The following is a 16852-nucleotide window of genomic DNA, read 5'->3' as shown; positions in this document are numbered from 1 at the left end:
ACACTATACACCTCCTAAAATAAGCTTCCGCAAAAACTCTTTCGTAGAAATCATTCTTGAAATAACACCAATCGCTGGCCGTGAGCTCGAGTTGCCGCTTGAAACCAGAGTGATCCTTGCGCAACTTCGTTCTGGATACGGTAGAGGGTTCAATACTTACCTACCCAGAATAGAACCCTAATATTTAACGTTACATGGTATCTACAGCTAGCTCTATGCATACCCTATTAATTCCATATCTAATACCCCTCTCTTTATGAACCTACCCGTTGAAACAGCTTCTTTCCTGGGACTCCCATTTGATGAATTTGGTGACAAATAACTTGCGACTTACCACCTAAACAAGGTATATTTAACCGCTACAACAACAAACTTCTTGCAATACCTTGATTCACTGCTGAAAGCGTTGTGCTCCTACAACAACAACCGTTATTAGAGAGTAATTATTCGCTTTCTTGTTTTGGATTTATTTTTATAATTTGTTCAATATAGAAATGACAATAAATTTTCAATTTCGTTTCCCATTAATTCTTGAAGTGGCTACACCGCACTTAATCCGGTTCCGTAATATTTAAAATATATATTTCCATTCAAGCAAAAGAAAAGCATTTAAATTTTTCCACCACCTTTGGCAAGCGGACTAGTTATACTCACCACGAAACACGGCACTTACGAATGTCAGCATGACAGGCACACAAGAGACTGAAATAGCAACAGCTGTCAACAAAGGGAAAGCGAAAATGAGAAATTAAGCGACAAAAAAGAAAGAATGCGCAGAAATCGCCGGCGTGAACATTTTTCTGAAGGTAAATTGCTACAGTAATCGATTTATTAATGGGAAATAACATACATTTTAGGAAACCGTGCCCAAAAGTTCATATTATAGGGTGGAATCGTGTGTTAAAAGTGAAAATGAGTCAATAAATACAGTGGTTTACAGAAATACAGAGAGCCGAAAATGAATCATTAAAAAATTGACTGGCTGTGCGTCTTCTAGCGTGGCTTCGCATGGAGCAAGCGATGTCTACATATGCTGGAGCTTCTATATTATAAATGTTTATACAATACAAATCAGCTATATGCTAAATTATTTATCTAATCGACGAATGTATTTTGTTGAGCGGATAGAGTGGCGTGAGCATTTCAACAGATGTGCACGTCGTGAGTGTGCTCCATGAGCGCTTGTTGTCCAAGCAAACGTCGCACAAGAAAACAAAGTAAACTCACTATTAAAATTTGTTAAAAATATCAATTGTTTAGTAGTGCTCCTAGCGAGCGGTCAAAGAAGCAGTGCGCCCACTACAGTACATAGCTGGAAATATATGAATTTCGTAGTGACGTGATAATACAAGAAATTTTTTTCAACTTTCACACGTAAGTGTTGTTGAATAGTTGTGCGTCGCCCACGGAAGTGACAATAAAACGTATAAAAAAGAAAGAAAATCGAAACGTGTAAAGCTATTGACGTTGTCGTCTACCCACGTCACACAACCGCATAGTTGAAAAGTCATACGAGCATATGTAGGGTATTGCGACTACAGTTCCTAAACAGACATTTTTTGGAACTACTAAATACGCGCTATTTTATTGATATTAAACGTGTGTATACGCTACTCTCCACAATAAACGTTCAAATTCGTATTAATTCTTTATTTTTTTATTTAACCGGTTCTTCAACCCCTTGTGGCTATAACGTTAGCATTGGTGTTTCATTTTATTTATTCTCTTTTATTTCTCGGTTCGGTCAGACAGTTCCAATACAATTAATTAAAACTGAAGACGGTAAAATAACAAGCGAAAGTTCCCACTACTGCTCCAGTGGTCGGCAGCTGTTACACACGCACATTACCTCAAACTCAAGCAGCTGATTTTGATTTGCTTGGCTGTGAAACTGGCAGTTTGTAAACAAAGTGTTATTAGCGCAACAAATCCACTCCTACCTACTCTTGCTTCACAACCAAGAAGTTATCCGCATTTCCTTTTATGCTCTGTTCGACTTTGCCCCAGTCAAGAAGTCGCATTGCTTCCTCGTGGTGAGTTAATAAAATTTTACATGAAAGGAGTGCGCTAGTACAGAAGGACAAAATGAATATAGACACATTGCGAAACGAGTGGGACGAACTCACCAAAGAGTACAATGAACTCGAGGTAAGTAGAAGTAATGTTTCGCTTAAAATTGTTTTAGTAAAAGTAAAAGTCAACAACTGTTGCATATGAAATATTGTGGCCTAGGGTTATAGAATGAGGAAATATATAATTAAATATTTATTGTATTTTGCTGTCATATTTCAACACTTACATGCATACAAAATTAAATAAAATAACGAGTTCAACGCTTCTATGTACGCATAACTACTTACAGACACAAAGCACGAAAAGTGAATTGCAACACATTCGCTCTTAAATTAAAAAAATTATGAGTCACTGTCAGCGACAAATTTGGAAACTCCGTTAAGCGTTTTAACTCAAATAACAACTTTGCACACTATTTGCTATATTGTTAAATCCAAACAATACAAGAAAGCAAACGCAATATAATTTTCAAATAAAGGTGCATTGCGAAACTTTAAAGAGCACTTTAACTATGAAGGAAAAAACGACCTTCACATACATACATACATATGTATGCACTTCATCTTCTTTACGGAAGTTGCAAAAAATATTTATTATGGCTTGCTTTCAATATTATTGATGTATTTTGACCTTTCGTTAAATTTCCGGTCCGACTATTATGCAAATTTTTTGTTACGCTTATTGAGATTCAGTTTAATTATTATTATTATTTTTTTTTTCTATGATATTTAAAAAAAACTGCAATATAAATAATACGCATATTAATGTATGCATATCTGAGATATTAACAAAATTATTGCAATTAGAAAACAAAAAACGTTAACTTCGATTGCGCCGGAGCTAAAATACCCTTCAGAAACAAAACCATTGCGATGCAAGAACTTGAGTTTAATCATTCCGTTTGTGTGAAACCTATATGCTATACTAATCTGTTCCAAATAATTTGTTAGCAAATTATAGTGCTGCCTTGGATAATAATTTATGCTAAATATCGTAAATATATCTGGTCAAATAAAACCATTTTCTGTAAAAATTTCTGAACGCTGTATCAAATACTGAGGGACTAGTGCAAGTTTGTACAGATTTAATAAACCTGTCTAGTGTATAATCAATAAGCTTACATTTTAATTGCATATTTATCGTGCAATGAAAAACGTAATGTAAATAATACACGTGCCTAGTATAAAATAGTGGTGGAAATTTCAATGAAACTTTTTTCGATAACTCGTGTGAAATTCGTAAATTTGTTTTGTTGAATATAACAGAAGAAATAAACTTTCCACCAAATACTACTTCATATGACTACCGGGAATACTTCATATGAAAGTCAATCCAAATATCTACATAGAATGTATAAATGAATAAGCATGTGCTTAGTTTCAAACTTCTAGATTTGCTTATCAATATTCTTGATAACTTAAACCAAATATTAATAAAACACTAAATATTTTCCGCATTTCTCATTCATCATAGGATTGCAATCGCCGATATATTGAGTTGCTGGAACAACTCCACAGTCATCAGCAGAAATGTTTCAACGAAATAAAACATCAACGTTATCGGATGAATCAAATTACAGCTTCACTAAAGCAGTAAGTCTCCTTTAAAAATTTATATCTATAAAAACGCAAACATTATTTTTAGTATTATTCGCACAAACACACATAAACATCATTAATATTGGCTAGTTGTGGTTTATTTTACAATTCAATGTCATAAAAACAGCATGCAATACAACAAAAAAACTCGTATAATTAAGTCAATACGCTTGTCAAGGCAGCCAGACTGTCAGTTATCCAAAATCACTAACAACACTATATATAAAGTGTTCAGTGTGGTAAGAAGCAGCTCTATCAGTACTCACAGTCATGCATGTAGTGAGCGGCAATGCCGTGTAGACCATTCACCCTACACGTGACATTGCGGCTGGTTTTGTAGACAACAAATAATACAGAAAAATCATTAAAAAGGAAGGAAAATTTCGGCTGTTAAATGTGCTCTGTAAACCAGCATGTCACAAACGCATGGTAAACATACAAGCGTGCGCGCATTTTATCGTATAAAAGAAACAACAGCTACAAAGTCCAAGGCTTGCCTATGGGCAAAGTGCTTGCAAACAATATTCATAAATGTTCCGATATGAACGCACCCTTCTGAAGGGCCAAACTGGTTTAACGCCGAAGTGCTTTTTTCCCCACACACGCATGCGAACGTAAAAGTGTTAATGTGTAAGGTGTAGGTGCATACAAATCGTTTTACTTTTTATTCGCGCTCTATGCGCACCGCTTTGTTTTTATCGCTATCAGCAACAGCGCTTGGCCGCTGATAAGCGTTTAGCACCTGAGCTTGTTTGCCGACACTATTTTTAATAAAAACACCTAGACGTTTCGAAGTGCTCTCCATCATTTATGCATTAAAACGAAATGTTTATTTATTTATTATGTTGTCCACAGCCCATGCCTACGTGTGAGACTAATCAAATATGGCAGTGCAATTATATTGCTGAATGAATGTGTGCAAACTTGTGGGCGCGCTTTGCCACAGTTGATTGTTGCATTAGTTACGAGCAGTAAATTGGTTAGCGTTGTCCAAAAGCTTATCGCATTTTTTTACATTTTCTTTTATTTAACCTACACCTTCTGCGTTTTGGCACATTTTGTCATGTTTTCGCACTTATCGCTTTGCCAATCAATGTTCAAACTTTATTTGCAAATATATATGTACATATGTATCTACATATATCGTTTTGCTTGCATGCAGCCTGGAAATTAAGCAAAATACTTTTATTTTTTGCATAATCTTATCGTTTAACGCTAATAGGTATTTTTATTTTCTTGTGCCCCGCCTGCCTACAACACTTGCTTGGTTGTGTCATTGAAAATTTTTTGCACAAAATAAAACCTCTACATAATTAAACAGTCATCAAATTATATTTTGAAGTTGTTGTTGGTAATTAACCAAAAATTTCTGATGAATGTCTATGCGGCCCTGTTGAAAACTTATGAAAAGCATAAATTTTTCTTCTTCTTCTTCTTCTTATTCTTCTTTATTGGCGTAGACACCGTACACCATGCTCCATTCTTCTATGTGCATTTTTAGTAAGAAGTAAAATCTGACCAATCATGCCTTTAGGTTCTGTATATTATTGTGATTTTAGTCACAAAGTTTATACTCCATAAAGTGACAGTTGTTGTAGCAGTTATTATAAGTTTAATGTGTAATTTAGTGACCTCTTCCGCAACTATGTCGACGACATAACTCAATACGCAGATCAGACTATGGACCCAACATACATAACTAACATAATGACCGTGGAGCTTTCAACACCTTCACCGATTCCTCTGAGTGAATGGCGAACTTGAATTCAAATCACCACCCATTGCAGACGAAGAAGAGCTCTAGTGGCTGCTTCGTTGAGGATACTGCAGCAGGTTAAACTCCTGCTTATCCAGAACCGAATTCGACATACCAATATGGTCGGCATCCAACGAGTCTCCGCACGACTCTAAGTACCTCTTTGCATACCCAGCTTACCCTACATACCTGACGCTCTTCTCCTTATGGTCGGTCCGTGTCGAAACAGCGTGTTTCCTGGGCCTACCGTTGGATGACCCCGATGAAAACTTATCAAATCCTTACCATCCTAACGGGAATTATACATTGCATACTTATTTTATATAATAAAAGCGACTCAATTAAAATTAAAATTTGTTTGGAGATTGTAGCAATACCTGGGACAATGTCTATGCCAAATTTTGTGAATATATCTAGTGAAATGAAATCCGTTTCTGCCCCCTCCCGCCATATAAAATCCTGCTGTTGTTGTTTTAGCCCCAAAATTCGGCCGAGTTGACAGTCCCTGAGCGGATAAAAAAATCGGGAACTTGAGAATTGGACAAAAAAGATGTGTAAAGTCTGATCGATATCTCAAAAGTAAGGTCTTTTAACAAAGCTCAAAGCTATCCAATTTGGCGCAAATATGTACATACATACATAGATAAGTTAATTGTTTACTCCTTTTTTCTTCATTCTCCAGCAAAAATTAATTAAAGTTTGAAACTGGAATTCTATTATACTTGTATATCAGGCTTCTGCCACCTGCACTGCTGCATTAGCAATTTTTTTGTAGTATATTCCATATATGAAAAAAGCGGTAAAGTCTCGAATCATTAATTACACCTACACATATACATACGTACACACATGCATAGATTTAGTATATTCAAAATAAAAAATATTCCAACTACTCGCGGATGCCCAAACATATTATTCAATAAACAAATAAGGCGTTATAAATTTAGCAAAAAAAAAATTTGCATGAAAAATAAATTTTCGGAAACAATAACAACTAAGAACCGTGCAAAAATCAAATCCAACAACAGTAACAACAGCAAGTGCAATTTAAATTAAGCAAATAATATGCTATGCCAAGCTATGAAATCAAGTCAAGCCTCTCTCAACCTTCAAAGTGACTCAGCCGTTGTTTGGAGCGGAGAGGCGTCTATTTGTATTTGGCTTTTGCTTTTTTCACCTAATCAGCTGTTATGTCTATTATCTACATGTGCTTTGGTATTTGCTTTGCAAGTCTGGTGTCGCTGAAGCTGCCTTCAAAGCTTTTATTTTATTTTCTTTGATTTGCGTTTGGTTTTTTGCTTTGTTGTATTTTGTGTAGAATTTTATGACGACAAGCAAAACAGAATAGATAGAAAAGAAATTGCAATGTCGCGTGATTTCTCCCGAAATAGAATAAAATACAATGTAATATATGTATATAAATATGTTTGTATGAATGTATTTCTGTGTGTATATATTTAAGTATGTATGCATGTAGAAGGCTTAGAGCGCAGAGCGTGAATATTCATTCCCAACCGAGTGCGGTATACTCGTAATATGGTAGAAGGGATCACAGTAGCAACCGACACCTGTGGGTAGAAAAATTTTAGTGGGCGTGCCGCTCCCCCTAAATGATTTAATGTACATTACTCCAAAACCGCTAAAGCTACATCAATTATACTTGAATTGATTTGAAGATTACAAAATTTAAAGGCGACAAATTAAGGCTCTTGACTTCTTCTTTTTTGTGTTTCAACAAAAGTTGCACTTTCTCTGCTCGAAAAGACGGTTGGGATTACGAAAATAGTAGTTTGAATGGTCGTACGCATTACTCTGTAAAGCTGCAGTGTAATGTGTGGTTTATAACACGGAAAATCCTAAAGTGCACGATTTTAGCTCAGTTTGATTTCTACGCTACCCAATGCTCGTATATTCTTCTAGATTTCGTATATTATGTCGAAAAAATTAGTTGCCCACTGCAGCAAGGAGGCATTATCGGGAGTGGAGTGCCCCAATATTTCAGCTACAGTCAAAAAATCTAGTTTGATAAATGTTTTAAGCAACAATAGCAACAAAGATTTTAGTTAAGAACTTTTAACACAGTTTTGCTTTTTGTATTCTTTACAAGAATAAGGAGGTATGTAGTTTGTAAGCGAAAAGAGTCGCAATCCTGTATATCTACATATGTATGTATGTTCCTACATTTATCTGCCATTAAACCTGTCGAATCTAATTTATTGATGATAAGGAGTTTTGAAGCTCAAAAAACAAAAAACAAAAAGTTCGAAGAGGTTAATAAATATGGGTTTGAGGTTGTTGGTCTCAGTGTCGCTCTAGTCGATAAGTTTTAAAAGCATCACAGACATCGTTTAATACATACATACATATATGTATATTTATTTGTATATATACATGTCTGTAGTTATGTATCTATGTATATTGAGACTTGCGACAGTGCTAGATATCGGGAGGAAACCTTCTTTTCTTCTTTTAAAAAATATTTGGGTATAAATAAAAGATATTAAAAACAAGAAAACACGTTAAATTCAGTTGCACCGGAGCTAAATACCCTTCACAGGTGCATTTCTGTTAGTAATTATGTGTTCAGTTTGTATGGAAGCTATATGCTATAGTAATCCGATCTGAAAATTTTTTTCGGAGATTATATTATTACCTTAAACAGTAATCCATGTAAAATTTCGTGCAGATACCACGTCAAATGTGAAAGTTTTCCATACATGAACTTGAATCCGATTGTTCAGTTTGTATGGCAGCTATATGCTATAGTTAACCGATCTAAGCAATTTCTTCAGAGATTACACTGTTGCCTCAAAAAATAATCTATACCAAATTTCGTGAACATATCTTGTCAAATGTGAAAGTTTTCCATACATGAACTTGATTCCGATTGTTTAGTTTGTATGGCCGCTATATGCTATAGTTAACCGATTTGAACAATTTCTTCGGAGATTATATTTTTGCTTTAGAAAATAACCTGTGCTAACTTTTATGGAAATACGTTGTGAAATGTGCAAATTTTCCATACAAAAACTTGATTCCGATCGTTCAGTTTGTATGGCAGCTATATACTATAGTTAACCGGCTTGAACAATTTCTTCGGAAATTATATTTTTGCTTTAGAAAATAACCTGTGCCAACTTTTATGAAAATAAATTGTGAAATGTGCAAATTTTCCGTACAAGAACTTGATTCCGATCGTTCAGTTTGTATGGCAGCTCTATGTCATAGTGGTCCGATATCGGCAGTTCCGACAGATGGGCAGCTTCTTGAAGAGAGAATGACGTTTGCAAAATTTCAAAACGATATCTTAAAAACTGAGGGACTAGTTCGTATACATATATACAGACAGACGGACTGACATACTGATCATTTATATATATACTTTATAGGGTCTCCGACCCCTTCCTTCTGGGTGTTACCAACTTGGTGACAAACTTAATATACCGTGTTCAGGGTATACAAATTTACTTTCATTATTTCTTCTCTTTGCTGCTATGGCATTTGTGTTTACACTCTAATGTGCTCTCGCCACAAGAAACACCCTCCGTATCTGTTACTTGGCATTTGCTTTAACAAACAAATATGCATTCCGACCTTTGAGTTGCATTTGTACAAATAATCAAAATAAAATTCGCATTTTTATCTGTCATGTTTTTTTATCCGATTTCGATTGACAAATATTTACTTAGAATAAAAGTGAGAACAAAGTGGAATTAAACAAAATCTTGGAAATAAATATTGCAAACCGTGGTGCAAAGGTAAATCCAAAGTAATTGAATTGATTTGGAATGAATTAGGTAGGAACTAAAAGCATATATAAGTACCGCACAAGTGTAGTATTTACTTACATATGTATGTAGGCACATATGTATATGTATATCCATATATATGTAGCATGCGCTGAGCTGAGCGTCTTTGTCGCGATTTCACATTGCAATTTGTGATTTTAATAGCTCGTACACGTATTGCATGCGTCGGCAGGCAGTCAAGCCGTCCCCAAAACCTCAAGGTGGGTCATTAAGTCGAGCAATAAATGATGTAAGTTGTGAATTACAAAAAAAAAAAATCAGCAAAATTGAAGCGGCTTGTGTTTTACTCGCTGCTAGTAGAGGTAAACATGTGAGCAATTGCTTAAGTACACTTTATTGGCTAAACCAGGCTTGTAAAGCGGATTGCGCTCAATGACCGCTAGCAATGTGTTGTTGTTGTTATTGTCGCACCGGCCGGCTGAATAAATTCAAATTAAAAGTGATTTAAAACAATAAAAACATAGTTGATGTGAGAGCGCGCGTTTTGTCAGATCCGATCGGGCGCTACTGCCCGTGTAATCAAAACAAACATTACAAATACACAAATAACAACAAAATAAAAATAATATGCAATTTACGCAATTATCTACAATATTTATTTGCATTTTTTGTGCGCACTCGCAGCAGTTTTGCGCTTTGCTATTTACAAGTGTTTTGGATACATGGATATTTGACCTCCAGTTCGGTTTTGGTATTTATATTTCGGAATAGAAAAATTTTTAATATAATAAAGGTAAAGAAATAATAAAAAATAAAATAAAAAAATTAAAATTAAATTTTTAAATAAAAAAATTAAAAAAAAAATTAAAAAGAAAATTAAAACAAAAATATCGAAATATCTTTAAACAACTAAAAGTAAGAGTTAAAGTTTTTTGAAAAAAAAAAAAATTACGTAAATAATTACAAACAATAATAATATAATACAATAGCTCAATAGTTCACTCAAGACAAAAATAGATCACAAAATCGAAAATTTTCTGATATTAAATTTTTAAACTGTCACTATTCGCTTCACTAAGGTCCTCAACCTGTCACTGACCACTCTTTAAATACCCGATGTGTTGAAAATCGGAACGGTGGTCCCACTACTACACTACGCGAACAATGTGCAGTGCTATTCTAAGATAACTCTCTTCTCCCCACTTCCCTTCACCCAGCGAGAGGACGATCATCGTAGCAAAGGACTTGTCAAAAGCCTACTGGAGGAAATCGAAAAATCTCTGCCCCACTAAATCCACAGCGACCATATTTAAAAACTGGAGGAAGTCGATGGCGTTTAAATGCCGACTGTCAATAACCCTAAGATTTTAGGTGTAACATTCGACAGCCTGTGCTCCGTCACTCCTTTACTTAACAATTACGGCTGTAATTGTTGCCAAAGTGCAGAGGCGGCAACGCATGAGGAGAAGACAAAGAAATGTTGTTGGCAACATAAAGACAATGGGCCGGGCGGTCCTTAACAACGCCGCACCAATATGGTCGCCTGGATGCAGTGAAGCGCACACGAAAAATAGATGCCTCTTGATGTCTCCCATCAAATACGTGCACAGGAGGCCCGTATGCCCCATGTTAAAGAGCATAATGAACTCCTCTCCAAGCAGTTTCTGTTGCGGTGCTTTCGCAGAAATGCCGGGAGCATCCAGAGGTATTTCCTCAACTACGTCAGCGACATAAAACAATTCGCGGAGAAGACTTCGGACGCAAAAAACTTCAGACATGCACTGACCGGTATTCATTACAGTTGAGCTATTAACACCTTGATCTCTCAGTGAATGGCATACTTGGTGTCAAACCACTAGCCATTGCAGACCAAGAAAACGAGGCGCCGCAAGAATCGATAGTGGCCCTTGCGCAGTTTCGTTCTGGATACTGTAACAGGTTGAACTCTTAATTTTTTTTTTTTTTTTTTTTTTTTTTTTTGAATTTTCGTGAAGTGTAATATCTTGAAAATGTTCTCTGAAAATTTCACGTTGATCCGATAATTAGTTTTTGAGTAGTTTCAAAGCGCTAGTGTGAAACTTTAAACGCGTTTTTCTCAAAACTGGTGACAACTGTTACTGGAAAACCGCTCAGTAGATTTTAATGAAATTTATACAGCTTTTAGAATACATAATAATCTCGGGCTTGATCGAAGGATTTTCATGTTTTCAAAATTTTCGATTTTTTAAGACTAATTAACTGTTGATTTTTTGCCACTTTGTTTATTTATGAAAATAAAAAATTCTTTGATTAGGCTCAGAATTATCTATTTATAAAACAAATTTGTTTTTTATCCGATTGATTTTAGATGAATCTCCAAGGACTTATGGTTGTCACCGCAAGTACCGTTTTTTGCAACTGGATCAAAACAGACAACTATAACTTTGGAAATTAACTTTTTTTTTTTTTTTTTTTTTTTTTGAAATTTTAGTTACTTCAAGTCAACACATTCTATAATATTACCATATTACTATGTTTGTAAACTAACTTGATTTAATAACAAAAAAATATACTGAAAATTCTAATTTTTTCATGCCTCTGACTACCCCAAACCCTTAAGATAACATGAGCCTTAGTTTTGTACTATGTATAGCCACTCCGTAAAGTGTGTGGATTTTTTTTCGCCGACTGTATATTCAATTATTATAACATTTTTTATGTTAGTTTATATAACTATCGAAAAATTTGCCATTAACTTATTCACAACAAAGAAAAAAAAATATTGAGAATATTAAAACAGAAGAAAACATTCACTTCGGTTCACTCCTCAAATAAAAACAAGAAAAAAACGGTTACATCGGCTGCACCGAAGCTAATATACCCTTGACAGGTGCATTTTTTTAGTTGGTAACTATGTGTCCACTTTGTATGGAAGCTATATGCTATAGTAATCCGATCTGAAAATTTTGTCTGAGATTATGGCATATATAGCATACATATATGCTATAGTGAGTCGATCTGAACAAGTATCCAATGTCCTTACCCTGATTCTAAGCTACATACCTCCCCACCAAGTTTCAGCCAAATCGGTTCAGCCGTTCTTGAGTTATACCTGTGCCCAAAAAATAAGGTGACATTTGAATTTGCGAAGGATTTGGAGAATTTTTTTTTTTTTTATGTTGGTACTACCAACAGTCACATTTATGTCCAAATTTCATGTGAAAATATTCATTAATGTTTTGTGAGCTGCTAAAAGTGAGTTTTTCGTTTTGTGCGATGTCGGAATTTGTTGAGCAAAAAATTTGCATCAAATGATCATTTCGCCAAAAACTCAACCCATATCGTTCCGCAACCACCGCATTCACCTGATCTGGCGCCGTGCGACTTCTGGCTGTTCACCAAGCTTAAAAGACCGCTCTGGAGACACCGTTTTTATACGATATTCAAGCCGCAGCGAATACGGAACTGAAGGCCATCCCGGAAAGTGACTACAACCAGTGTTTCGAAGATTGGAAAATCCGTTGGCATAATGTACTGCATCTAGTGGGGATTACCTTGAAGGGGATGAAATTGATTTGGAAGAATAAATAAAGAATTTTCAAAATAAATACAATGTCACCTAATTTTTTGGGCACAGTAAATGGTCTAACTAACACAACGTTCTTTTGTATTGTATATAGATTATATTATGATTAAATATGAATGAAGTCCTAGTTGTTGAAAAATTTATAAAAACTATTAAATAATACAAAAAATCAATCTAAATTGATCCAAAACTAAGCTCATGTCTTATCATATCTCTAATAAAAGTTCATGATTCAACATTTATAATCAATAAATCAACAATCAATTATGCAGTGCAACAAAGCAGGTTACAGAATTCCCGAGATTGTTTGAAAACACAGGAAAGCTGTAAATCAAAATGTTTAGTCATCCTCGGACAGTCCGAAGTCCAAAGTAAACTAATCAATCATCACCTTTGTGTGAAATCACTGTTAAGCGCTTTGTCACCGAAGCTTATCACGAATGCTATTTGTTTGTATACTAACATATGTATGTACATATATAATTGAAGCATATGTGTTACATTTTACAAATCGGGAATTGATACGCATTTGTTTATATTAAATGTGACTAATTAATTATACATACAGCAACATAAAAAGGATTTGTGAACAATTAATCGCTGAATTTTAAAATAAATTTTATTACAAGCAACACGCAATGAAAGCATGAATATCGAGTGCTAGACTAGAAACTAGACAAATTGTTGATTATGTGCGGCAAATAGTGGACAGACATGGGTAGACTACCAGTGTCTTTCTTTCTTATCTTTATTCCCATAAACTTAATAACATTTTAATGAAGACGAATAGTGGTGATAGTGTACAAGTTTGGAAAATTTTTGGTGATACATAAGTGTAGGTAGTTCTTTTTTAAGATTAGAAATGAGAATTATAAAAAATTTAGTTTTAAAGTATGTCTTGAGACTAGCTAGTCCTCAATTAGAATATTGGAATATGTGGATACCACCCTGTAGAGCTTTGTAGCACATTGTTTCGTTCTGGAGTTACTTTAATAGCTCTGGGTTTCAGTTTCTGTTAGCCAGAGTAGTAGTGAAGGTTTGCTATGTCTGAAAAAGAAATTTTTGAACAAAATCGTTTAAAAATAATTTCTCAAAATTGTTCAAACGTACATCTGCGATCGAAATATAATTTTAATTCATATTAATTGAAGAAACAGTGAGTACATCACGCTTTAAATTTCAAAAGATTTGTTTTGCAAAAATGGGAAATTGTTCTAAAGAAAAAGGGAATCTCATTAATAAAATATTAACGGAAGGAAATAAAGAAAGAAGATTTGCTCGGATGTTCTGCCAAAAAAAAGTGACGACGTAAAAAAGCACTTTCGCGGACACAGTTGGTTAAAGGTGTAGCTTTGACCCGATAAAAGTAATTTTATACCTAAAAAAAAAATTAAAGATGAGTTAAACCTTAATTTTACTGCTTCCACATAAGAAAAAAGTTGATAACAGTTAAACTCTATGGCAGGTGCCCAAGAAAGTGGTCATTACTTAAACCCCGGCATGTGCAGGCCAGAGTTCAATTTGCTGAACAGCACCTGCCAGATGGTCAGTCAAAAAATGACGCAACTTATTGCGGTCCGTCAAAACAAAAGATGTTTTATTTGGTTTACGACGGGGCCGACAGTATGTACGGAAGCCAGTAAACGTTTCATTTGATCCTAAATACCCGACGATGTATGTTTCACGGACAGTAAAATATGGAGGTGCTTAAATCAATGCATGGGGATGCTTCTGTTACTATGGTTACATGGATGCCAAATTACAGTATACGTTGAAATATTAGAGTAGACTATTCAACCAAACGCTGAATGAAAAATGTCGTTTAAATGGGTCTGTCAACAAGAAACGACCCCAAGTATACCAGCAGGTTGGCAAAAAATTGGTTTGCTCTAAATGGAGTTCAGGATATGGGTTTGTCGACTCGGTGCTGGACCTTAAACCAAATGAGAACCTTTGGGAAGAGGTCAATGAAGTCCTCTGGAAAGATAACCTGTCAAATACGGAGCAATTATGGAGTGTTGTGCAGAAGGCGTAGAAGGTCACTCCTCTCAAGAATTGCAAGCGTTGAGTGGACTCCTTGCCTAGAAGACGCGCCTGTATTATCCAAAAACGTTTATTCGAAGAAATACTAATTATTTAAGCTTTATTTATTTGTGTGGAAAGCTTTTTCATTTGATTAGTTATCTTTAAGAAATTTGGCATGTATTATTGCCTCAGTGAGTGGTACAATATCGAAAAAATTATTCAAATCGGGCCACTATAGCATATAGCTACCGTACAAACTGTCCGATCAAAACCGAGTTCTTCTAAGAAATAGTTTGTATTTGTAAAGAGCATTAAAGCTTCGGTTCAAACAAACTCTTCGTTCTTCATTGTTTTTATTTTTTTTTTTTATGTTTGAATTATTACTTTGTGTTGCAAAAGGTCTAAAGTTTAATTACAGTTAATTGCTTCTTATCATAATCGATATTTTAGTTGTCTAATGATCCAATAAAGGTTTTAGAAATTATTCGCGCACTTTGCTCTTTGCCCTGTTATGTTATGTTATCTACTTATTCACCCCTACCGTAAAATGGACTTTTATCCAACATAAATTTCACGGGCTCAATAAAATTCATAGAATAAACACTTATCAAAAGTTTGATGTTACGTGCTTTTAAGGCGTCACCATAATTATGCCGCAGAAATTTCAAAAAATAAAAATTGAAATTTTTACTTGTAACAACCGATGTGCGCCTGCATATATTATTGCACCTTAAACGGTTAATTACATTCTGCTTCTATTGCTATTTATGGTTATAAATGCAAATATATATTTCCAATTACACGGTCCATTGCAGTAAAAAACTATTATTATTGCCAACACAAAGTTATCTACACAAATAATCGGTGTGTTTTTATTTCCCTGTTCCGTTTTATTTTCAGCGCTTTTTGTTTTGATTTTGCTATTAAAAAATTGATAATATTTTTAATTGCTTTAACATTAAATTCACATTTCCATTTTATTGTTTTTGTTATTTGTGTACCATCTAGATGCAAAACAGCTCAAACGCCGGAAGAGAAGAGCAAAGTGGAGGAATTGAATAAAAACACACTGAAGCGTAAAGCACAGATACACGAAATCGAACAGTCATTACCCACCAATTCGGGATTATATCTCAAGGTAAGTATTTAACCTCATTACATAAATCGAAAAAGCCATATTATTTGTTCATTATTTATAGAAATATATTTGTAATTTATGTCACTTATCCTGCCTTCGCTCTTAATCAAGATTGTGCATGAAAGAGGTGCTGGAACACCTTCTGCGCCTGTATCCAGCACTATCTAAAACTCTAATCTAAGAACTTCGAAGTTTAAGGTACTAGCAGAGTATCATGCACAGTAACATGTGTCCAGTTTGTATGGAAGCTAAGTGCTATAGTAATCCGATCTGTACAATTTTGTCGGAGATTATGTTATTACCTTAAGCAGTATTCCATGTCAAATTTCGTGAAGATACCACGTCAAATGCGAAAGTTTTCCATACAAGCCCTTGATTCCGATCTTTCGGTTTATATGGACACTGTATGCTAGAGTAAGCCGATCTGAACAATTTCTTCCAAAATTACATTATTTCTATGAACAATAACTCATACCAAATTTCGTGAAGGTACCACGTCAAATGCGAAAGTTTTCCATACAAGAACTTGATTCCAATCGTTCAGTTCGTATGGCAGCTATATGTTATAGTAATCCGATCCGAACAATTTTTTCAGAGATTACATTGTTGCCTCAAAAAATAATCTATACCAAATTTCGTGAAGATACCACGTCAAATGTGAAAGTTTTCCATACAAGAACTTGATTCCAATCGTTCAGTTTGTATGGTAGCTATATGTTATACTAATCCGATCTGAACAATTTCTTCGGAGATTACATTGTTGCGTCAAAAAATAATCTATACCAAATTTCGTGAAGATACCACGTCAAATGTGAAAGTTTTCCATACAAGAACTTGATTCCGATCGTTCAGTTCGTATGGCAGCTATATGTTATACTAATCCGATCTGAACAATTTCTTCAGAGATTACATTGTTGCCTCAAAAAATAACCTATACCAAATTTCGTG

At 34.7% G+C, this 16852-nt stretch overlaps 1 protein-coding gene across 4 annotated transcripts in view; it reads left to right on the top strand.

Annotated features, from left to right (window-relative positions):
- Nucleotides 1-720: 720 nt before the first annotated feature.
- The window catches only part of LOC108974977 (transmembrane protein 120 homolog), a 28512-nt gene continuing 12380 nt past the window's right edge, over nt 721-16852 (top strand). Inside the window, exons 1-4 of one of the 4 annotated variants that reach the window (XM_018943148.1) lie at nt 721-806; nt 1749-2148; nt 3547-3665; nt 15775-15904. In XM_018943148.1, coding sequence (XP_018798693.1) covers nt 2086-2148; nt 3547-3665; nt 15775-15904 — 312 coding nt within the window. In that variant the 5' untranslated portion in view covers nt 721-806; nt 1749-2085. Of the gene's footprint in view, nt 807-1237; nt 1600-1748; nt 2149-3546; nt 3666-15774; nt 15905-16852 lie in introns of those variants that run through there. The other 3 variants (XM_018943150.1, XM_018943149.1, XM_018943151.1) reach the window with 3 other exon arrangements.

This window comes from Bactrocera latifrons, unplaced genomic scaffold (genome assembly GCF_001853355.1).
Source record: "Bactrocera latifrons isolate USDA-ARS-PBARC rearing strain unplaced genomic scaffold, ASM185335v1 scaffold_6, whole genome shotgun sequence".
Classification (NCBI taxonomy): domain Eukaryota; kingdom Metazoa; phylum Arthropoda; class Insecta; order Diptera; family Tephritidae; genus Bactrocera; species Bactrocera latifrons.
Note: the sequence above shows the minus strand (reverse complement) of the source record. Positions and strands in the feature narration are given on the sequence as shown.